Raw genomic sequence first — 22,411 nt, forward strand, 5'->3', positions numbered from 1 at the left:
GCATTTTCGCATCGTTCAGTATCCTTGGTAGATGAGTCTTTGCTTCTATGGCGCTTTCCTCCCCGTTTGCCTCGCCGCCTCGTGCTTCCGGTAGTGGTGGGAACAAAATCGAAATTCCACTTTGGTTCGGTGGGCGAGTGTTGGAGCTCTGCTAGGATGCTGAATTTGTTCGCTATAAATGTTAGAAGCCGTCAAAGCGCATGCCATCTAGTGCCAACGTACGCGTAGGAGTGAAATCATGCTCATGAGGACAGGTAGTCAAGCAGTAATTAGCGGAAATGGCTCTGGTGTCGCGTACTCGACAATCTGAGCAGCGACCGTCCTTCAACGGGCGCGCAGGCTTGGAGAATCGCGTCGAGGTTCTGTCATTGGGGATCGGTTGTGCCTGTCCTAGGATCATGCTAGAGGTGTAACGAAAGGCAATGTTGGACTAGGAAATATAGGGCAAACGGGAGAAGGTGACGGAGCTGTAGGTGCAGTATTTCGGTTTATCGTGCGATAGCAAGGAAGAAGATTGAGGTGTATTCGGAAGGACAGCCATGGCGATAAGGGTGCCATGTGGCTAAGAGGGGCGTTACTGCCCTGCAAAGGAGCGCTGTTCGTCCTGCCTTGAGGTAGTGCCTTCTCCATCAGCGGTCAGTCAGTGGCTCTTTCCAGTTCGAGCGTTCTGTTTGATGTCTGGAGCAGGAAGGTACACCCGGTGGAGTTCAGAGTCGATATGAATATCATAATGCTCTGCATGATTAGTCGCTTCGACTGGAGCTGTCGCAGGAATGCACAGGTAGCCACCTAGATGAAGTGAGAGCCAACTGATGAACAGTATTCCCTTGCATTACTAGTCAGCCGATACGCTGTATCATACAGAATATATCATTCTTGTGGAAGCTTGCTTTGCATCGCAGCGTCGCCGCCTGCAGACTCTCCTTGACTGTCACTGACCCATCAGCACGACATGTACTGGCGTCATTTCCGACAACCAGTAGATTAGTCTCTTTAAGCAGCACGACGACAACGCGTATGTAGAGAAAAGGGAACAAAGAAAGTGGTGGTGTTTCAGTGTGGGCGGTGGAGGATGACAAATGGAGCTTAAGCTATGGCCATGAGGTCAGAGGTGTGCAGCTAAAATTGGTGGGGAAGCCATGTCTCCATCTCTGCCTGGACTTCTCTGCTGTCGACTAACCCCACGTAGCAAATACCCTCGCCGCACACTTCTCCCGTCCCAGGGCGCTCCAGGATAATTGGCAACAAGCAGCAGGCCGCAATTACCTGGAGCCGCTTCCGAATCCCCAGTCGCACTTTCTTCCGCACGCCCCAGCAAACATGGCCGACACCGCACGCGCAGCCACGGCGCAGAAGCAGCACCGGCGCCCAGGCTCGCGCATCGTGCCTGCCATCCCCTACCGTCTGTCCAAGTCTCAGCCATCAGCCAGACCCATCACACCAGACGGCTCCACCAAGGACAGTGTCGCCCAACCAGCTAAGCCGCAGCCGGAGCCGCAATCCGCGCACGAGAGGCAGGAACAAGAGCAAACTGAAAATCAGCAGGCCGAGGCGGTGCAGACTCCTCTTACGCCAGAGTCAAACACTTCGGGCGCAGAAAAGAGAGAGCTCGATGCAACCGCCGCGCCTGGCCCGTTGCAGAATGGCCACTCGGCACCGGCAGACACTCATGGTGAGCATTCACTGCCGGCTCCTTCTTTGACGCAGCACGTACTAAACTCCCCAGATGCAGACAACCACGTCAACGGCCATGCCGACGAGAAGCCTCCCGCGCCCGTGGAGCCCAGCGCCGAGCCCAAGCCTGCCACGAACGGAGTGCACCGCAAACTGACCATACCCGCCCACCTGCCTCCACCCTTCTATCCCTCGAACAAGACGGACACGCAGACACCGCCCACAGAAGGCAGCGACAGCGCTCACACTTCCTCGCACCGCCACCAGCTCAGTGCTGGTGCTCTGGTCTTCCAGAGCGCGAATGAGTCACCGGCACCTCCTGTGGCTCCTCAAGAGCCAGAGCTGCACCAGCACGAACAGCACGCGCTGCCACGTCCTCCGCCTGGGTTCGGTCCCCAGCAGTTTGCGCCCTTCTTCCCCGGCCACGCCCAGCATCCCTCAGAGGCAGGAGCGCCCTGGCATGTGCCGCCACAAGCAGTCGCACCGCCTGAAGCTGCCTACGCAAACGGCTCCGAGTTTCGACCCTCGCAGTTTCCCAGCGGTCCTGTCCTCTATCCGGGTCCTCCCAACGGTCACTTCTCGCCGGAACAGGCAGCTTTTGTCGCAAACGGTACCCGCACCTCGCACTCGCAGTCACCAAGCAAGGCACAATTTGGCGACACGGTACCCACATCAGACCACGGGGACGAGCATCATGCCATGCCCTACCAGAATGGCACTGCCCCTCCTACCGAACGCCTCGAGGAGTCGCCGTTTGAACTTGCCAGCTATTTGTCAATCCAATTCGCCAACCCCGAATTCGCCGACTTCATCCTCCAAGTTCGGTCACCTGAGTCCATTCTGATGTCAGTACCAGTTCACGGCATCGTAGTCGTGCGGAGCCCTGTCATAGCCGAAGCAATTCGTCGCAGCCCGGCCCCCAGCCACCGCAGCAGAGACGCGCGCCGACTGGTCGATGTCCTTGCGCTCGACCCTTTCACTACCGGCGAATCCCTAGAGGAAGCTGTCAGGGTTCTGTATGGCGCCCCGCTCCTTTCTGCCCAGACCTTCCTGTTCGGCCTTGCACCTTACATGTACGAGAACGACCAAGCGTCCCCTTCCAACGACGCCCGCATGCGCATGCGACAAGTTCTGAGCTACATTGCGGCAGCAAGGACTCTCCAGATGCCTAGCATGCAGGCGCGCGGTATTGAGATCGCACGGATGCTTCTCCGATGGGATACTGTCGAGCAGGTACTGCAATATACACTGCAGGCCAGCTCTGGGCCACGATCAAGAGGTGAAGGTCCCGATGCAGAAGACCCCTTCATTTCAATGCTGCTCAATCACGCTCTCGAGTTCATCGCCTACACCTTCCCTGCCGACTTCAAATTGTACGCGATAGCGCCAGAGTTTTCAGATGCTCCACGTCTGCCAGCACTCGTTGAACCACGTAACGCCGCGCATAACCCAAGGCTAAGCAAGATTCGGTTCGGTGACGCGCCACCGGAAGATGATCACCGTCCTAGCCACGCGACCGTCGTGCTGTCGACTATTCTGCTATCTCTGCCACTTCCACTCGTGGAACGGCTCTTCAATCATCGGGCAACAGCGAATCAACTCGGATGGAGTGGTGCCACTAAGATCTTGCGCGAAGTAGTCAATGAGCGTGAGAATCGGCGCCAAAAGGCATCGGCGGGCCAGTTGAAGCCGAGCCAAGATGGTACCATTCCAGCCGGCCTCTTGAACAACGTGTATCTTGAAGAACGCGTGGAGCAAGTCGAGCCATCATCTCTTCACCCTTCCGGCCATCGCTTGGCGACGAAACGGGTCGCCAGCGACACATGAGGAGCAGTCCGAACAAGTGGAGCCTCGACGACGTTAGTTCTTTCCCATGTCAGCATTCGACATTCGGCACGACTTTTCGGGCCGGCGACATACAAACCAGGTCGGTTCTTTCCTTAGGGTGTAAGCATAGTGAGCGTTCATGGGCGTTCACGCAGGCGTTGTGAGCGAGTCCTTCCACCAAAACCTTTCCTACGGTCACCAAAAGTACGTTACGATGTGACGAAGCATATTCCCCAAGATCATGACAGCATGCCAGCTTGACTTTGATTTGTACATCATTACGGCATAAATGTTTTCTTTTCTCTACGATGGTGGCGGCGTCTTAGGCAAATGTGTCGGAATCAGACGCAGCGCGGTATACAAAGGTGGAGGATAAAATCTCACGGGTTAGATAGGCCGCGCTGAAGGGCGGAAAAATAGCATCAGGGTATCAGCAGACTACATATGCGAAGCGCAGTGTTCTTGGAAGGTACGACGATGGGATACAGCCCTGTCTCGGCCGGAATTGCACGGCTGTAATGCGGAGATAACAATCAGGAAAGTTTCATGACGTGCCTGTTGCCGCGCACGTGGCGCGCCGTTGTCTGCAAGGCTGTACTCCCTAAGGTTTTGACTAAAGCATGAAACCGGATCGTTCCTCATAACGAAATCCCCCGATTGGATTACGGAGTGTTGGACAAACCTTAGCAAGTACGTTTCGCCATGTCTTCCTCAGCCTCAACTTCCAAGGCTGGAGCGAGCCGTCGGTTGCTTGAGAATATGCCCGAAGGAGGAGGAAGTGTAGCGCAGCCCAGGTCTGTGTTGCACCCTTTCTAGCCGATGCCCCCAGTCAACTCCGAAGCTTGATATATGATCTCCTGGGGCTGCTTGTCTCTCATTCACGTCTCATTTAGACGTCTTTCTAAGTCCGCGTTCTGCCAACTCTTTGATTATTCTATCCGTCATCTCCTGCTTGTGTGCCTCTCAGCAAGCGTTGCTACTGGTAGTTTCCGTTTCGAAGGACCCCATTTCTCGAACAAGAACCTCGTTGGCCACTCACTGCCGGGCCACTGCTCCGTCTTGACACCCAGCGACAACAATTCCACTCGCGACAGCTACACTGGTAGCGGGAACGGGTTCAGTATGCCACCCACGAACGTACCGTCGCTGGATCCCGGTAGACAGACTGGACCGGCTTCCTATGAGTTGACGAACTTTGGCGGACCTAGTCAACAGCCATCCCTTGCGACTTTGAATTCGCAGTACAGTGCGGAGTCATCGAAGGATCCAAGACACCAGCCATCCTATGCGACTTTGAATTCACTGCGCAGTACACATAAGGAACGCGTGATAGAGGACAAGGACGATGAAGATACAGACGAGAGCAGGCTGGAACCTGATCGATCGAGTAAACCTAATGTGAACGACGCGTCCGAAGTACCGAATGGTGGGCTTTGGGCATGGCTGCAGGTCTTGGGAGCATTTTTTCTGTTGTTCAACTCTTGGGGCGTAAGTGACAGCCACATACAGAGTTCATGTAAGACCTGAACTGACCCTACACCACAGATTATCAATACATTCGGAACATTCCAAACATATTACGAAGCGAATTTGCTCGCCAGCTCGAGTGCTTCAGCCATATCCTGGATCGGGTCTATACAGGCGTTCCTGCTCCTCTTGGTCGGCGCCCTCACTGGTCCCATTTATGACGCAGGCTACTTCCGCGCACTGCTCATCGTGGGAAGCTTCATGCTGGTTTTGGGCCAGATGATGCTCAGTCTATGCCATACGTACTGGCAAGTCCTTCTTGCACAAGCTTTCTGCATCGGTATTGGGACTGGATGTCTGTTTATCCCGAGTGTGGCCATCCTTTCAACCTACTTTTCTACCCGGATCGGAACCGTGATTGGAATTGCCGCAGCTGGCTCATCGCTTGGCGGCGTCATCTATCCTATCGTATTCCACAAACTCATTTCTCAGATCGGATTCGCTTGGACGACGAGGGTGCTCGGCTTCATTGTCCTCGCCACTATGATTGTACCGAATGTTTGCATGCGCGTCCGCGTTCTGCCGGCAGAATCGCGTTCCCTTCTTGACCTGCGCGCTTTCCTGATGCCGTCATACAGTCTCATGGTCGCGGGATTCTTCCTTGGGTTCATGGGCTTATATATGCCGTTCTTCTATGCGCAAACCTACGCTATCCAAGAACACATTACGAGTGAGAGTATGGCATTCTACCTCCTCGCCATCATGAATAGTACGAGTGTCTTTGGACGTATAGTACCGAACTTGGTAAGTTTTTCCGCCACCCTCCAGAAATTACTTTTGTTCGGCGTGGAGTCACTAACCTCTCTCCGCAACAGTTCTCCGACAAACTTGGTCCTTTCAACGTCGTAATCCCTTGCTGCATAATCTCTGGCGTTCTCTGCATATGCTTCATGGGTGCCACCTCCTCCGCCGGCATCATCGTACTCATGGCATTCTACGGTTTCTTCTCCGGATCTTTCGTCTCGCTTCCACCCGCCATCGTGGTTCAGCTGAGTAGTGACGCGCGAGACAAGGTCGGCACAAGGATGGGTCAGGCCTTCGCTGTCGTGGGTGTGGGGCTGCTGATTGGAACGCCGATCGGAGGTGCGATTCAAGAACAAAGTGGTTTTGCTAGCTTGTGGGTGTTCGGAGGGTGTTTGTTATTCGGATGTGTGCTGTTGCTTATTGCTGCTCGGGTGGCATTCAAGGGGCGGAAGATCATGGTCAAAGCATGAAGTAGGAAACGTGAGCACGAAAGAGAACGAACCGTTACGCATGGAAGTCGATGACAGTCTATATCTTACTCAACATCAAGGGTATTTCCCAACTCCAGATAACCCAAACAACAGACATTGGACGATGACGCGCATCACTTCGATTCACACCACGCCTTCAGGTCATTGTTATAGCCCTCCCATCCTTTCTTCGTCTTTTCCGGGAAGCCGAACTTTCGCGCCACCGCGTTGTCACCCATGAGAAAGGACAGCGCGCCGCTGAAGGCCTCTTCTTGAGCGAACTTCGTGCCGCCTGGGATGGTACTACTGGGCTCGAAATTGAAAGAATGCGTGCCTGTGAAGAGAAGTGGTATAGACCCTGTCCACGCAAAAGAGGTAGGTGTGTTATGCTACAAACTCTATTAGACAATGTCGCGTCATAGTCTAGTACAGTTATGACGTACTTCTATTGGAGCATCCATCTTTTGTCCCGATGAGAAGACGACGCGTATCTTGTTCCCGGGTTCGACGGGGCCGAGTGGGGTCAGAGAAGCGAAGAAGCCTCTGTGGTATTTGGGGAGGGATGCGAAGTCGAGAAACTTGCGATCTTGTAAGCATCGCGACAAACAAGCTTTGTATTAGGCCGAGAGAGGCGGTGCTCGTACTTTTGCGCGGACATCTTCCGGTGAGGATGCGATTTCGATGCTTGCTGTGACGGTCATAGCTGCGAGTTGGCAGATGAGATGCGATGATCACTTGGTAAGTTCAAGGGATAGGATTTGTTCCGACGAAGACAAACTTGCACCTTATGTGCCGATGGAAGATGCAGTGACGATATTTATTGCAGATAGCGTGACGCCTTCGTATGAATCCATATCTACAGCTGCTCAGCGGACGAAAGATACCACGATATGCCTATGCCTTTTGCGGCTCAATGCGCGCATACATATCAGTGTGGCTTTACACTGCAAGGGGACCTGGGAGACTCACTGCGCGTTAGCGTTGGAAGGTTGACGGAAGAACGCAAGAAGGGGCGGTGCGGCACGTCTTAGGGGTCGAGGCATCTCGCCCAATGAGCCGCAAGCGGTTTAGCCTAACCCCAGATTAGGCCGATGTCCCCCCATGTCAGCCCATGACCTCCCCACCTGCCTCTTCAGCCACCTCGTCCAATGTACCGCATCCGTCTCATCCATATGCATCTCGCAAAAACCAAGTCTAGATCATGGTCAATGTAGCCGGCCGTTCGAAAGGATGCTCAACCTGCCGCAGGCGCCGTATCAAGTGCGGTAAGCGCCATCGTCGTGCACATTAGACCTCAGGCTGACCCTACTAAAGATGAGACTCGCCCAACATGTCAGAGATGCGAAAAGGCTGGCTTCAAATGCGATGGTCCACAGTCGATCGTCTTTGTGCAAGGCAAAATCGTCAAGTCTAGGAGGTCACAGAAGTTGAAGAGCAAGGCGGCGGACCCGCCTGTAACGACTGTCTGGAAGAGGCAAGAAGTAGAAGAGTCTACCTCGGAATCTCCTGAACACCGCTTCGACCTCCCTGAAATTAGGCCTAAATTCAACGACAAAGAAGTTTGCATATGTTATGCACGCCGCCATCTTCTACCCAACGGTCCCATAGACCTAGGGTTACAGGAGCTTCAGCCCTCAGACATTGTCACGGATAACTACGCCGCAAGAGGAGCAAGCAGCCCATTATTTGTTCAAGCCGCACTCAGCTTTGCAACCCTCTTCTTCGGCGCGCAGCATCACCAGAGCGGGATCCTCGCCGAAGGTTATGCCATACATGGTGTAGCTCTCAAGCGGCTGAATCAGGCTTTGAGCCAGCCAGAACGCCGTATGCATGACGACGTGATCGTTTCCGTCATTCTATTGGCTATGCTTGAACTTTTCATGCCCACTGGACCAAGCAATTGGCTCAAGCACATGCTTGGAATGGAGCAGCTCCTAGCATTACGTGACCCAGCATCCCTGGTTCACGCGTCATTTCGGACACTTGAGCTGTACAAAGGTGTGCGGCATATGATACTGATAGCATCATTGAGGAACAGAACGCCATCAATCTTTGCGCGACCACAGTGGAAAGCTGTACTGAGAACAGCGCTCTCGCTGGAAACTCCAGATGAACAAGACTTGCATGACGTGCTGGCAGATTGTTCGGTGCTAATAGCTGCGAGTGATGAGCTCTTCAAGCTTCAGCATACGTCTGGCTTAAGCTATATTCAACGGCGACAGGAAATGCAATGCAAGGCAGATGGGACCTTAGTCTTTCTTCGAGCGTGGAAACGACGATGGGATAGCAATGAGGAGAACGTCCATATCGAAGAAGAGTGTCTTGATCCGACCAGTACCCAGATTTCGCCACGCATTATATACCGGTTCATGAGCGACTCTGTTGCACGGATGCTGATGTTGTACAACACCGCATTGATCTACACCCTCCGTGTCATGGCGACTTTAGGAAGCAAAACCAACGGCACACAAGACATTCCGAGCGATCACATACAGGGCGGCACAGGCGCGGATGTTGTGACCGAGAGTTCTTACTATCCTGCCATCCGTGCAGCAGGGCTCAATATTGCCCGCTGCATCACTGACTATCTGCAACACAAACGTGCGCGAGGAGAAACAGACTTTGTCTCACCCATGGTACAGTGGGCTGTGATCACCGCTGGGCAGGCATTAGGCGGCGAGGAGTCTCCGGATGGCAAATGGATGGTCAGCCTGCTGAAAGGAGACGCTATGTATACGATTGCGAAGAGAGCTTGGGAAGTTTGAAGGTACTCATAGGTAACTGGCAACGTGTAAGTTGAGAAACCGAGAGTTGCGCCGCTTTGTCGCAGCTGGCCCAGCGTTCACTAATATGATGCAGTTCCTGTGCAGTCGAAGTACGAAGTCACTGTCAAAAGGTCTGATCATGAATGCGTTATCGATTCTTCGTCATCAACACGTTCGAAACCTGTGTTGGCAGTCCACTTTACAGTGCAGCTACTCTCGCAGCCCATTCTCCTACCTCCCAACAATCTTCTTCTCAAGATACCGCGCAGGTATGTACACCAGGGCAGTCACAACGAATGTGAACTCATTCGCGATATCACCACCATCAGCTCCGATGAGCCCACCTAGCGGACCGACATACCACGTTTCGACCATGCCAAGTATCCACGCGACGATCCCGATGGCGAAGGCGGTGCCAGCAGCGATACCTAGCGGCAGACGACTGGGATCGTTCCATGCATCCAGATCGTAGTTGTCAAAGTTCATGCGGCGGAAAATTACGTGCTCGCTGCAGAGAATGACAAAGTACTGGGTAGTCCAATAGCCGAGCAGACTGAGGAAGTTCTGCAGATAGACACTCAGTTGCTCACGGCCACCAATAGCGAGACCAAGGATGGCGGCGAAACAGACCAGAATCCAGATGAAGCGGGGAACGCGTGCAAAAGGACGGGAAAATTGCTGGCAAGAAATGGCGGCGCTGTAGATGGATATAACGTTTACGTTGATGCCGGAAAGGACCAGAAGCGTGAGGATCAGCTTTGCGAAACCGCGTGGGTAAAGCATGGTTTGGATGAGAAAGCCCAGGCCGTCGTTGTCGTACACTTCTTGCCAGTCTGGTCGGTTGTTCATGCCGAATGATACGACGCAGCCCGCCAGCATACCGATGGAAGTAGGAATAGCGATACCGAAGGTGGTCATGAGGAAGACCTTCCAGCGGGAGACGTTAACGGGGTAGTGGACGTAGTAGTCGGATGCCATGGTCTGCCACGATGCAGAACTACCGTAGACAATAGCAATCAAGCTCAAAACCTGTCCACTGAGGTCCGCTCCCTTTAGCTTGGGCGTATTGCTGTTATCGGTATACTTGCCCGTCTCGGCGAAGAAGATGATGAAGATGATGAAAAAGACGAACCACGCGTAGCGCTCGTAGACCAGAATAGCTCGCAGACCGACAAACGAGATAAGCGTAGCGACGACAGCCAGGATGACGATACCGACGATCAGCGAGATATGGCCATCCGCTACAGCAGTCAGCGCCAAACCACCCGTGATGCAAGCCACAGACGCCCAGCCAATCTGCACAATAGTATTAAGAGCAGCAATAACCTTATTAGGCCACCACCCAAACGCATATCTTGACATGGAAATCTGCCTCAGCCCAGTCGGCGCACCGAAAGTGGCAGCGAACCCTGTCGCCGCGCCACCAAGGATAGACGCGAAGATGGTGATGACGATACTTTGACGAAGCGCTGCAAGCACAAAACAATCAGTCAAGCTGTTGCAAGTGCACAGGGAAAGCAGTGGTCTTACTCAAACCAAATTCGTGCCCGAGGAACCCTGTCGCGAAACAGGACGTGTTCATTGTGCCCGAGGCCCAGAGGAAGAACATGTTGAGTTGGTGGTGCCATGGCACGTCGCCCTTGTCTTCTGGCAGTTTGCGACTGATGGCTTCGGATTCAATGCCTGCAGAGGTAGAGGTACGAAGTCAGTATATGTCTCATATGCACTTCGTACAGTCAGAACTTACCTAGTTTCGCATCCAATCGCTCTTCAAACCGGCGCAGTTTGGCGAGGATCCCGGTTTCGCGGGTGACGGCTGTCGCAGCGCCGACTCCCCTGCCGCTGTCTGTCGAGAGACTGGCTTCGTCCTGGGCTTTTTCCGCTGACAACATTATGGGCAGCGTTGATCGTGACGATTACTCGGAAAGAAATGTGACTAGAAAGGGTTGGACAAGACCAACCCAGGGTCAGACCGGGCGACACATGGTCGTTCTATAGTAAACTACCCCACCGCGCACACTCGGCTCCCAGCCGCGTCATGAAAAGCCGTTTTGACGCCGATGGCAGGGTGCGAAGAAAAACGATTGCCGTATGCCGCCTAGCCTGTGTGCTTGCGAAGAACTAGTAGCTCCACTCTTATCTTTGACAAGCACTTCTGGGCAAAGCTTAGCCTGTCGGCAATCGTGGATTACTCCCTCGGTAAGGAGCGTTGCGTGTGAGCCCTGCATATGGCTTGATTCTTATCAGGAGTTGGTACGCTGATCAGGTGCGACTTCGGTTCGTGGCTGACTAGCGGGATGATTTCAGGCTTTCGAGCCGTTCACAGAGCGGCTGGATGATTTGCATTCTCGGAGCAGGCCGATGCGTACCTAGGTAAGCACACTATCCTACAGGCCACGTGCGAAGCTGCATTCCATCACGCGACCATTTCGCAGTCCGTGAAACATTATTGCCATTTGCATGAAGCAAGGCAGAGGGCATTCATTTGGCCCTCCAGCAGAAGGAAGCTATCAACTATGCCAGCTCTCCTAGTGTACATACTATACAATGTATTGACCCGTTCAGATCATGGTTAGGCATAAGTCATGCATCGGATGCAAATGTATTCATGGTTCCAGGAACTGTCCGCTACACCGCTTTTGCGCGTGCTGATTGCAAGGTACCGCTCTTTCTGAGCAAGAAACCGGCGGCCTTGCTGGTTAAGGGGGTGACAGTTCCACGCTCGGGTTGTGCCTTCTTTGCTCCCCTCGATTGCTTCTGCTTCATCTGTTCAAGCCTAGCCGGTATACCTGAACCCAGACCACGCTCCCATAGAGCATAGCTGATGACCTTGTCTTGACCAGTCTTGCTGCGCTTCTCAACCTTGGTAGGCTTGACGCGACGCAATTCGACGTTGCCCAGATTAATCAAATCGCCCAGGTCGGCCCTCCTCTTGGCGTCGGCATCAGATGTGGCCTGCTGCTTCGCTCGCTGACGTGCCTTCTGCCCTTCTACATGCATAGCGCTGAAGAGACTGGTAGGCTGGGGTTTGGCGGCCTCTAATACATGATTGTATAGATCGCCTAGGGTGTTCGCGGAAGAGAGGTGTGGATCGGAGATGCGGCAGCCGGTAAGTTGGTAAAGGCGTTTGTAAAGCTACATAAGTCAGCAAAGGTAAAATAAAAAGGGTCGATACACGTACAGCGAACTTGACGTTGATGTCAGTGACGGGAACGTGCCGCCATTTCGTCTCTTCGGGCTTAATAGCAGACGAATCTCTGCTGCTCTGCTGAACTGAGGTTTTTAGAGCCGCAAAGTCAGCCGCCAAACGCTTCGCTCTCTCTTCGAGGATAGCATGTCGCGACTCGCTCGCTGCAGCTGGAGCGATTTGGTTAACGGGCTCCGGGTCGGCTGCATGGTCAACAAGCTCGGTTTGGGGTACGTCTTGAGCAACTTGAGGTGGCGTAGTTTCTTGAACGACCACTTCCTCAACAATTGCCTCCTTGACGGGCGCTTCAACTGGCTTGGCGCGAGGGACGGGGCGGTTCGACATGAAGTCAAACGGCTTGTTCTCGCCATCCATCTTGACCACTGCTGCTTTCTTGTGTGCTGGTGTGTCGGGGTCCATGGTCTGTACTTGCTCCTGTGCAAGGCCGGCATCCTCAAGTTCCTCAACGACCTCTTCAACGAGCAGCTCGTCCGATACCTCTGGCTCAGCCTCCCAAGCGGGTGCCGTTTGCATCGTCTCCAAGAGATCTTCCAAGCTCTTGTGCTGGGGGAAGGCAAGAGCAAGCTCACCGCTTTCTGTCTTGACTAACTTGATGTCCTTGACCCAGCGTGGCCGATCGTAAACACCTCGGTTGGCAAACTTGGATAGGTCCATATCTAAACCAGCCTGCTTCAGGGCATAAATCTCGGCGACAGCTTGTGTGAAACTGGCACGCATATCGGTAATCCGGGTAGCTTTGGCGTGGAGGCCAAAGTTGTAGTCGGTATATGGGCGCTTGGTCTTCTCGTGTACAGTTTGCGCCATAAGCAGGTTCTCGTCCTTCAAAGTGTACGGAGTGCCCGTGAGCTCTTCGATCTCATTGGCCATGTCCAGTGTCAGTGGCGTGTACGTCCGTAGCGTAAGTTTCTCAAATTCCTTAGCCAAGTCCTTTTCGACCTTTTCCTGCAGCCATTCCTCGCCACCGACCCGATGCAGGCCGCGTAGATACTTCGCAGGCTTGTATTGGGGGAATCTTGAGGCTTCCTCGTCAAGGACCTCTTCGTATTCGCCCTGGTCTTCAGGCGCTATGCGGACCGGTGATGTGGGATCATAAGGGTCGACGTGTGCACCAATAGGCTCCGAGTCGCCAAGGAGACGCTTCTGCCATCTTCGCACGAACTGCTGGTGCTTTCTCTTGTCCTGTTTGCCCGGTAGCAGGAAGGCTTGGGGTGCGGTTGTGGAGAAGGCGGCGGATGGGGTGCGGAGATGGGTGCAGGGCGACGGGGCGGGGCGGCAGGGCAATGGCGAGGCTCTTTGCCGTATGCAAGCGGAGAGGGGATGTGAGGGATCAATTGCCCGCGAGGGGCGCGGTATTCGGCGCATTGGGTTCGAGATGCGGGTGATGCACCTCTGCTGGAAATTCCTTCGACATGTCAACGAGCACGCCAAGCCGCCGGACATCAGCCAATCAGCGCCCTAGCAGCCCCGAGCACTGGAGAAGCCCATGGTTTGGGGACCATGCGTCGTCTGATCTCTGCATGCACTTCGATTTTTGATCTAGAGATTTTGGCATCAGGAAAGATACTATCATTTCGAAGTGCCTATTATGTATATCATGAAAACTTCTTTACTAGCCACGTAGAGCCCCTCTCGTCATACTCGGCTTTGGACACGAGCAACTCCTTCAACAAGTCGGGTTGGCTAGCGACGTTTGCTCCTCCTAGCCATGTGTGCTTGATCGGATCATCTGCCCTCGCCACGTTCAGCGCGTACTCGGCTGGTACTAGAGCCCTCAGCTCTGTCTGCATTCGTTCCATGAAGCCGGCAATCAACGAGTTTCCGCCCACCACTACAACATTCGCCAACAGGCCGATTCTTAGAGCTTCTGACAGTGTACTCAGCGACTCCATGACGGCGCCAGGTATTCCAGCTTCCTGAATGCCAATATCGGAGGGGTTGAAGAGGAGCTCGGGCACGGCGAAGCGCTCATTGCCTAGAGGCAGCAGATCTTCTCTTGGTCCTTGTAGCGGTTGTAGCCCTCGGCGCATGCGTGATTTTGCAGGGTCGTGGGGTCGCGCATGCCCGTGTATAGCATTCTCGTAGTCTGGCAGCACATAGTCGACCACTATGCTCGAATCCACCTCTCGTTTGTCTCCCAGCCGTCCTTTCCAAGTGCGCTCCAGATCTTTGGCGAATTGCTGCGATGATGGCACGACGTACGAAACTGCTTCTTTGATCTCGTTGAGCAGGTATGTCTCCTCCATCATGTTGTAGTGCCGCAGCGAGGAGAGCTCTTTCAGGTAATTTGTGAGCAGCTTCCCACCTACTGTGAGCCGCCGCACAGCCGATTGTATGAGCTTGCCATTGTAGAGAGGGAGGACGGTCGTGTCTGAGTACGATGTGTCGATGATGAGGAGGCATTCTTGCGGTAGCGATGCCAACGAGGACGCGGTGGGAGGGTTGTAGGCATTGAGTGTCGCGCCAACGCATCGGTAGTAGGCCGCGAATTCGAACTGCTCGAAGATGATCTCGTCGCAGTTCTTCTGCAGCTCTTTCGGGCAGTTTGGCTTCTCTGTCAAGACCAGATTTGTGTCTTTCGGGTCACACTGCGTTCTGTCAGTTCTCACACCCTTCACGAGCTCGCGACTGTGCGTACCCACCCTCAACCCCTCCCCCACGGCGTCGCCCATGAACTCATGCTCCCATATCGCCTTCTCCGCCTCCCAGTTGACAATGAAGCCCTTTTCCACTGGACGGCGAAACGCCAGTTCTCCAAAGTCTTTGCACGAATCGAGCTCGGCGCCGACGTAGGTGCACTTGTCGCGTGTGCTGCGCGCGATGCAGTTGGGAATGACACTGCAGTCGTCGTAGGTAGGCTCCGAGGCTGGCGAGACTAGACCGGCTTTGATCGAATATGCGCCATTGTCCAGGACGAGCGTCTTGTTGGGCGCTGCAGCCGCCGACTTCTTAGACCCTTTGGGTGCCATCGTTGGTGTTTGTTGGTTTGCGCTGACGGAGCGATTCGCGACGCCCGAATTCCAACGCCTGTTCACGTGCGGCCCACCTAACCCTTGACCCTTGACATGCCGCCATCAACTTCTTTTCCCAAACCCGATGATAGGTACACTGTGCCCGGGACGGCAAGACCTGACAAGCCCGTCATGACAGATGCAGAATGGCTGGTCCAGCCACCAGCACATGACTACCGTTGTGGGAGTGATCCGACTAATATAAGCAGGTTGGAAGTGCGGAGTATGCATGCCCCGCGATGCACCCCTATCGCCGTCCTGACATGCTTTATGCTTCTCCCACTGTGGCATTCCAGAGACACCAGGACCATCACTCGCTTTCCTTAGGCCCTGAGGCTGGGATCCAGCTAGTCTATGACGTCAACCTCTCTTTGGCAACGAGGCACACGAGCCCACGAACACCATTCAAACAATCTTTGACTCTAGAGCCCTAACATCCAGTTTCCTTTGCAATGGACGACTGGCAAGACGCCGCCTTCTCGACGCGGCACATGCACAACCGCACTGGCCGCAGTGGAAAATCCAAACATACGAGCGCATTCGACGTTCACAAGACATTCGCAAGCTATTCTGTCAAATGTCCGACATGGCAAAAGGCCCTGGGCGCAACTGGGGATACGCAGCCAGAACAAGATGCATCGCTGGAGCTGTATCGCTTGACCGAAGCCGGCGAGGGTGTCGTGGGCCAATTATCTTTGCCGGGCTTGTTACAAGCCTCAGTCATCTTAGCTGGCAGTCGTGACAGTCTTCGGCGAACGATCGCAGAGATAGAACCAGATGAATCAAACGAAGAGGAAGATGAGGAAGAGGACGAGGAAGAGAGCGAAAACACGGAGCCGGAGTCTCCCGAAAGAACTCGCTTCGAAACATTCGAAAAGAACAGCTTCCGTTCACCAAAGTTCTGGTTGCGATGGAGCGGCAGCCCTACGGAATCCGGCCACAACGCGTCCAAGGCACCCGAACATAACGAGACAGATTTGGGGTACATTGTCTTCTCTGGCAACGATTGTCGCAAGTTCAAGGGCACCATCAATTGCACAAGTCTGAAGTGGAAGAATGTAGCAATCACTGGTCACAAGCTCGTGGCACGATCATCATCCGACGCACAAGTCACTTGGGGAAAAGCTGGAGTGTTGGTTTAGAAGGCATATTCTGAACCATAGCTAGCGACTGTGTTATCCACCAAATATCAGCAAACTTATCGCCAAGGTGGTCGCGAAACCGAGTGAGCGAGAAGCGCATCGTAGCCGTACTACCTCCGTTTGCAGCACGCAATATCAGCAACCGCTAATCGTTCCTATGTCGGATCAGTACAGTATTCCTGCAGAGAATTGACCACGGGTTGAGCGCACCAGGCCAATCCAAATACGCCAACGATACCCATCGGCCATTACCAACACCTCCGGAGACCTTGGCCCAGCGCCTTCACTCACGTCAGCACAAAAGTTCTTCCCATGTCACGTTATGACTTACTTGTCTCCATTCACCTCAGTAGTACCAGACGTGGTGTAGCAGCTTAATTTGATCTTGGTACCCTTGGGATATTGACCCGGAGCCGAGCAGGTCGTCTTCGGGCACGTTCGATAGCGCAGCCCGTCGACGGCGACAGTTGCGTCAACGACGGCGCGCTTGTCCATCTCGGCCGCAGGGGCGGCCAAGGCGACCGATGAGAAAAGAGCGAGGACAACGGCCGCGAGCTTCATGATGTGCTGATTTCAATGGTTGGCAGGAGAAAATACGAACAAGTTTGGATTGATAGAAGGAATGGCATAGACGACTGCGAACGGCTCTTTATAGCCCAAATTGCGATCTCTCCCCCTCTTTCATATTTGCGGGTGCTCACATTCGTCGTGTCATCCAGTCGCACGATGCAAGAACTATTGTGGAGTCCGCATTTCTTCCTTCACTTTCTCTATTTCTGTAGTTCCCGATAGATGCAGATTCGACAACTTCGTCCAATAGATATGTCTCTCACGACTTTCATCCTCGCGTTGCTCGCATAGCTCTACATGTTGAGGCGGTCCGCGCTGCGTCTTGTTGCACGAGGGTTCAGCTTTAATTTAGTCCTCGTATTCATCCATTTGGCCCCGAACATAACTTCTACGTGCCAGACGCACTTCAACTCATCCAGACGATGTATTTATATTCTCCTTCTCACATCACTATACTCTTACATAGTAAGTCCTTACGAGTCCTAAGTGTAGACATCACTGATGACATGACCCCATCCAGCCATATGACTTCCTTGAATTCCTCCAGCCATCCGTCCCCATCTCAGTCTATCATGTAGACCAAAGACATGCGACACGTTGTGAGATTATGAGACTTTATTCACCCAGTGGCCTAGCCTAAAGTCGCACTACTCAATCTTACCAAGCCATCCCTAGCTGGCTACCTTGACGCCCTTTTCTGGACCACTTGGTTAAGGCGCACTAGGATGTGTCATTCAAACAGACTTCCCAATAACAAAATGACACCAGAGATGTCTTGTAGGCCGTGGGGATAACGTTGCGTCATTGTAAACTCAAAGCCACTAGTCTTAGACATAGCTAACTCAGGTCCCCTTTGCCTGTCCGCGCAAAGCCATTCAGTAGATGCTTTAGGAGCAGAAGATTGGTCATACTATCTCTTCAATGCAGTATCAGACAGGTTTGATAGCTGTCCATCAATCTGAAAGGGCGTCAAGACCCACACTTCCGTTTGTTTGTTGTGCTGCCTAGTCACGTGCATGACTCAGCCTGGACCACCTGCAGCAACTGACAACTCGAACGCGCGCTATAACCTCTGTTTCTTTCCTCTTAACGTCTCCTGTCACTCTCTTGACGGAACCGAACCTCGCGACCGCAACCTCGCAGCACCTCGTCGTCATGACGCAGTACCAAGCTAACGCAGTTCAGTCACGCTCACTGCGACGTCGGCTCCTCAAGGACATCGCGGAGATCGAACAAGATCCGTATCCCAACGTCCGCATTCACTTCCAGGACAATGACATCACAAGAGCGTGTCTTGTTCTTACTCCGGAAGGACAGAAGCCGCTCCACCTCAAGATCCGCTTCACCGGCCAATATCCGCTGGTGGCGCCCGACGTCACGATCCAAAGCGCAATCATCCACCCAAACGTCTTCAGCGACTATGTTTGCGCCACCATGCTGAACACCGATGAAGGCTGGACGCCAGCGTACACCCTCAAGGGTATCGCTATCCAGCTGCTGAGCTTCTTCTCCAGTGATTCGCTAGAGCAAGACCATGGTAATGGCACTGTCGATCTGGCTTGGTATCGGCAGCAAGAGGCTCAAACTTTGGGAGAAGATCGCTTCAAATGCTCTCTGTGTGGATTTGGAGAAGACTCGTCACCAGCACCAGCTGGTGAAATAGAGGTCGACTCACCTGCACCAGATGTTGTCGCCCCAGCCCCGAGCCAGCATCAGGGAGGCCCCTCGGGGTTGTTTAGGCTACCAGATGAGATCCTTCTCGAGATCCTCAGCAATTCCAAGACCGTTGACGTTTTGGCCTTCGCCGACGCCATTCCCTTCATCAAGCACAAGATGAACTCCTACGACTTCATCCGCATTCGCGAGCTGCAATGCTTTTGTCTCAAAGAATCATTCCTCGACGCCAAGCTTGGTATTGGTATCGCTGTGACAGGCGGTAATCGGCCGGTCTTCCGAACAGAGTTTGATCTGTTGAGCCACGAGGCGTTCTACAAGCACCACATCCGACGCAGCGTTCAGGGTGTTAAGTTCGACATCTGGCTACCTCTACCTTTGAGCCGACGCCACTGGAATCAAGTTAGAGATCATGTGATGGAGAGCACGCTGGATATCCACAGGACTGCGAACATCACGAACCCTGGAGCTTGCTATGTGGATATCCTGTATCATACTATGAACACCGTTGTCGTTCAGTTCTCATCAGATGCAGAGAGCTACAGCGGCCCTGACGCACGCAGCACCTTGAGTCACGCGTCAGAGAAGGCCGTCGACGCGTATTTCGGTCTCTTCCACCTACTGCTATGCCTGGCGATCGAGAACTCTCACATCACTGACAGCGCCAACAATACGATCAGACGCTTCATGGCCGGTCCGCGCAACAAGGCAAACTTCCCCGATCTCGGTCACGTTCTCATAGCGGCTCTCATCTGCGACGACGGCCTTACCGAAGACCTGACTTATGAGATCATCGAAGAAGCCATCATTCGCAACGTCGTCTGGATGCTTGATGAGAAGGGTGCTGGTATGGCCGAGCTCGCATACCTGGAACCCTCCAAGATCTCCGAATACCGTACGAGCAAGACATACGCTGCCTCTCCCACCTCATATCGCCTCATGATGTTCTTGAAGATGTTCAGTGCAGCAGCCCGTCCACCCGGTAAGACCCTGGTTGAGCTTCGCGACTCCTTGTTTGACGCCCATGGGGCTCCTCCGCCGGGTACCTCAACGCGCATGGCCGAAGACATTCGCGAGATCCAGCAGTTCGACGCCTTTCCGCAGTTCTTGGCTAAGATGGGTCTCAAGGATTTGCCATCTCAGCCTCAGTTCACTTCGTTTCTTCGACGCACCATAACCGACAGTGTCGCCGCTGGCTACTCAATCATGCCCCTGAGCCAGAGCCGACTTTACCTCTTGCGACAAGAGGAGGAACGCTACGTGGAGAAGTCCGAAGATTTGCATGTCTCGCGGGATGATCACTGGTGGTACGAGAACAACAGTTTCAGAAACCCGTCTTTCTTCCCAAATCGCGGCGGAAGAGGTGGTGGTAGATGGGATCGGGGCACGCGTGGTGGCAGGGGCCGTCGGTACTAGGTAGATGCTTTTGTGGACTCTCTTGGCTTCCAAGATTGTAAAGTGCGAGAATCTTTGCGCAAGGGCTCGGCAGCTTGACGCTCGATGTAGATAGTACCTTGCAGTACGATAGCTCATTTCAGCTCTTACTGTCCGTAGAATCAGCATTTCATCAACATCTCCCTGCTTCCTCGTGACGTCGCCTCTTACGAACTAGTTCAGAAGACGGGTAAACGGCCTGACTAGCATTGTGTAGCATCTAGACTTCAGCCAAGTAGTCGAATGTGGGGAAAGGCGCAACAACGTCATGTCGCATGCTGTACCACAAGGCAGGTATTGGAGAGCACCGCACCTTAAGTTCTGGTCACCTCTTCCTCCTCTCCGACATCCCTACAGAGTCAGCCTTCATAACGACTCCATCCTTGCCTTAGCTTCTCTTCACATTTCACATCATGTCAGGTATGCTTTGATTGACGAGTGATCTATGCTCCAGTAGCTCACAGCGTTCAGACCAGCTCGACGACAAGTTCATGAACTCCGGCGGCGGTGGTAGCGCACCACCTCCCAAAGCATCGGGCGACAAGGGCGATTCATCAAAGAAGGACGGAGACAAGAAGGATGGCGGCAAGGGCGAAGAGAAGAAGGGCTGAGAGGCATCGGGGATGAGGTGGCTGGTAGCGGGGTTGGAGTTCGTCGATCAGGGACGCCTCGGTTGACGCGTCGAAACGCGCGACGGGATGCGCAAGCCTAAACACGTAGTCACGAACAATCGAACAGCTCAATGAAATACGATTATTGAGCATTGATGTCAAGTGTGTCGCCGATCAATGATGCAGGACGCTCGGTGATGACTTCCGAGTCGTCATCTTGACGTTGACGCAACCCGACGTTCTCATGACGTCTACCTAGGTACACACTGTTCAAAAGAACTTCATCTCGCACAAATCTCCTGCTGAGGACCCAAGTACCATAACTCCACAGCATCAGTCCCAGCGAAATCACCATGCCGAGTACGTCTCCTGCGCCTTCCACGTCATTCCTCTTCGCTAACACCCTATTTCAAGACCAGGTCAACGACCCCTCAAAGAACAGCGAAGACACCTTTGGTGTGCAAAAGTCCGCTAAGACTCCTCAAAAAGCCGCACAAGACCAGGAAGACTACGAGGCGCAGAAGGAACATTCGAACAGTGGCAGCAACACGCACTCGGGGACAGGCATGGAATACGTTAATCAGAAGAACATCAAAGGAGATAAGAAGCAGAGAAGAGAGGGGAATTGAGTAGCGTGTAATTACATAATTTAAATTGAAACCAAATTTCTGCCTAAGTTTAGACTAGGCTAGTAGTTAAGAAAGAGGTACAAAGTAAGTAATAGAATAAAATAAAAGAGTAGTTTATAATTTTAAAGAAAGTAATAACTAAAATCTAAAGTAATTCTAAAGTAATAATAGCTTTTACTTATATTAAATAACTAGTAACTAAGTAAAGTACTTATAGCGCAAATTACTTAAGTATACTATATAAATATATATAAATTAGCGTTTTTATTTATATAGTTAAATACTTTTAGTATATACTTTTTATATTAGTATTTAGATATATATAAACTAGTAGTAGTAGTACTACTTTTTTACTTCTTAGAGGCGTAATTCTAAAATTTATCTAGTAATATTAGTAAATAGATTAATAGTAAATAAACTATAATAGTATCTTTAAAAGTAAGAGTATAAATAAAAAGTATAAGCTTAAAGATATACTATTTATATTTTAGAGTAATTATAGTTAGAGAAAATATAATTTAGAAAAAGAAGTTTAATATAGTAAGTATAATATTTTTAGAGATATCTAATATAATATATATAACTTCTAAACTTATATTACTAATATATAGTACTTAGTTAAGTAGATTAAAGAATATAATAAAGTAATATATAGTAATTTTACTAGAGTTTAGTAACTAGTAATTACTTACTTATAAGATACTAAATATAAAAGATAGATATCTAGTAATAGTTTTAAAAGTTAGTCTAAGTATATAGTATTAGTTTATTAGAGGCTCTTAATCTAGACCTTCTAGTTTAAGTTAGAATAACCTATCTATATACACTTACTTAATATAGCTTTTAAGTCTACTAAGACTATATAGCGCTTTAGACACTTACTACCTTAAGTAGCTATCTAGCTAGTATTTTTATAATATATCTATATCTATATATTTATCTATATCTATACGTCTATCTATATCTATATATCTATCTATACCTATACACCTATCTATATCTATATATCTATCTATATCTATATATCTATTTATATCTATATATCTACTTATATATACTACTTTATATACTATATAATATCTAATTACTCTATACTATACGTATTATATTATATTATATATATACACT

At 51.9% G+C, this 22,411-nt stretch overlaps 10 protein-coding genes across 10 annotated transcripts; 5 read left to right on the top strand and 5 right to left on the bottom strand.

Moving 5' to 3' along the window:
* Positions 1 to 1,320: 1,320 nt before the first annotated feature.
* Positions 1,321 to 3,501, top strand: J4E83_002164 (uncharacterized protein; the record flags this gene model as incomplete). Its single annotated transcript, XM_049329114.1, has 1 exon — positions 1,321 to 3,501. One exon carries the CDS (start codon positions 1,321 to 1,323, stop codon positions 3,499 to 3,501), a length of 2,181 nt encoding a protein of 726 aa, XP_049192086.1.
* Positions 3,502 to 6,376: 2,875 nt separating this feature from the next.
* Positions 6,377 to 6,943, bottom strand: J4E83_002165 (uncharacterized protein; the record flags this gene model as incomplete). The annotated part of the gene is made up of 3 exons (XM_049329115.1): positions 6,377 to 6,631; positions 6,686 to 6,820; positions 6,887 to 6,943. 3 exons carry the CDS (start codon positions 6,941 to 6,943, stop codon positions 6,377 to 6,379), a joined length of 447 nt encoding a protein of 148 aa, XP_049192087.1.
* Positions 6,944 to 7,443: 500 nt separating this feature from the next.
* J4E83_002166 (uncharacterized protein) lies at positions 7,444 to 9,007 on the top strand (the record flags this gene model as incomplete). The annotated part of the gene is made up of 2 exons (XM_049329116.1): positions 7,444 to 7,452; positions 7,580 to 9,007. 2 exons carry the CDS (start codon positions 7,444 to 7,446, stop codon positions 9,005 to 9,007), a joined length of 1,437 nt encoding a protein of 478 aa, XP_049192088.1.
* Positions 9,008 to 9,238: 231 nt separating this feature from the next.
* On the bottom strand, positions 9,239 to 10,899 carry J4E83_002167 (uncharacterized protein; the record flags this gene model as incomplete). Its single annotated transcript, XM_049329117.1, has 3 exons — positions 9,239 to 10,476; positions 10,538 to 10,690; positions 10,755 to 10,899. 3 exons carry the CDS (start codon positions 10,897 to 10,899, stop codon positions 9,239 to 9,241), a joined length of 1,536 nt encoding a protein of 511 aa, XP_049192089.1.
* Positions 10,900 to 11,635: 736 nt separating this feature from the next.
* On the bottom strand, positions 11,636 to 13,577 carry J4E83_002168 (uncharacterized protein; the record flags this gene model as incomplete). Its single annotated transcript, XM_049329118.1, has 2 exons — positions 11,636 to 12,142; positions 12,189 to 13,577. The coding sequence occupies 2 exons, from the start codon at positions 13,575 to 13,577 to the stop codon at positions 11,636 to 11,638; spliced, it is 1,896 nt and encodes a 631-aa protein (XP_049192090.1).
* Positions 13,578 to 13,807: 230 nt separating this feature from the next.
* J4E83_002169 (uncharacterized protein) lies at positions 13,808 to 15,181 on the bottom strand (the record flags this gene model as incomplete). The annotated part of the gene is made up of 2 exons (XM_049329119.1): positions 13,808 to 14,800; positions 14,855 to 15,181. 2 exons carry the CDS (start codon positions 15,179 to 15,181, stop codon positions 13,808 to 13,810), a joined length of 1,320 nt encoding a protein of 439 aa, XP_049192091.1.
* A 494-nt stretch (positions 15,182 to 15,675) lies between these two features.
* Positions 15,676 to 16,365, top strand: J4E83_002170 (uncharacterized protein; the record flags this gene model as incomplete). The annotated part of the gene is made up of 1 exon (XM_049329120.1): positions 15,676 to 16,365. One exon carries the CDS (start codon positions 15,676 to 15,678, stop codon positions 16,363 to 16,365), a length of 690 nt encoding a protein of 229 aa, XP_049192092.1.
* A 145-nt stretch (positions 16,366 to 16,510) lies between these two features.
* Positions 16,511 to 16,926, bottom strand: J4E83_002171 (uncharacterized protein; the record flags this gene model as incomplete). The annotated part of the gene is made up of 2 exons (XM_049329121.1): positions 16,511 to 16,520; positions 16,697 to 16,926. The coding sequence occupies 2 exons, from the start codon at positions 16,924 to 16,926 to the stop codon at positions 16,511 to 16,513; spliced, it is 240 nt and encodes a 79-aa protein (XP_049192093.1).
* A 1,164-nt stretch (positions 16,927 to 18,090) lies between these two features.
* On the top strand, positions 18,091 to 20,025 carry J4E83_002172 (uncharacterized protein; the record flags this gene model as incomplete). The annotated part of the gene is made up of 1 exon (XM_049329122.1): positions 18,091 to 20,025. One exon carries the CDS (start codon positions 18,091 to 18,093, stop codon positions 20,023 to 20,025), a length of 1,935 nt encoding a protein of 644 aa, XP_049192094.1.
* Positions 20,026 to 21,007: 982 nt separating this feature from the next.
* Positions 21,008 to 21,283, top strand: J4E83_002173 (uncharacterized protein; the record flags this gene model as incomplete). Its single annotated transcript, XM_049329123.1, has 2 exons — positions 21,008 to 21,014; positions 21,069 to 21,283. 2 exons carry the CDS (start codon positions 21,008 to 21,010, stop codon positions 21,281 to 21,283), a joined length of 222 nt encoding a protein of 73 aa, XP_049192095.1.
* Positions 21,284 to 22,411: the final 1,128 nt, after the last annotated feature.

This window comes from Alternaria metachromatica (genome assembly GCF_023757995.1).
Source record: "Alternaria metachromatica strain BMP 0045 chromosome Unknown scaffold_3, whole genome shotgun sequence".
Classification (NCBI taxonomy): domain Eukaryota; kingdom Fungi; phylum Ascomycota; class Dothideomycetes; order Pleosporales; family Pleosporaceae; genus Alternaria; species Alternaria metachromatica.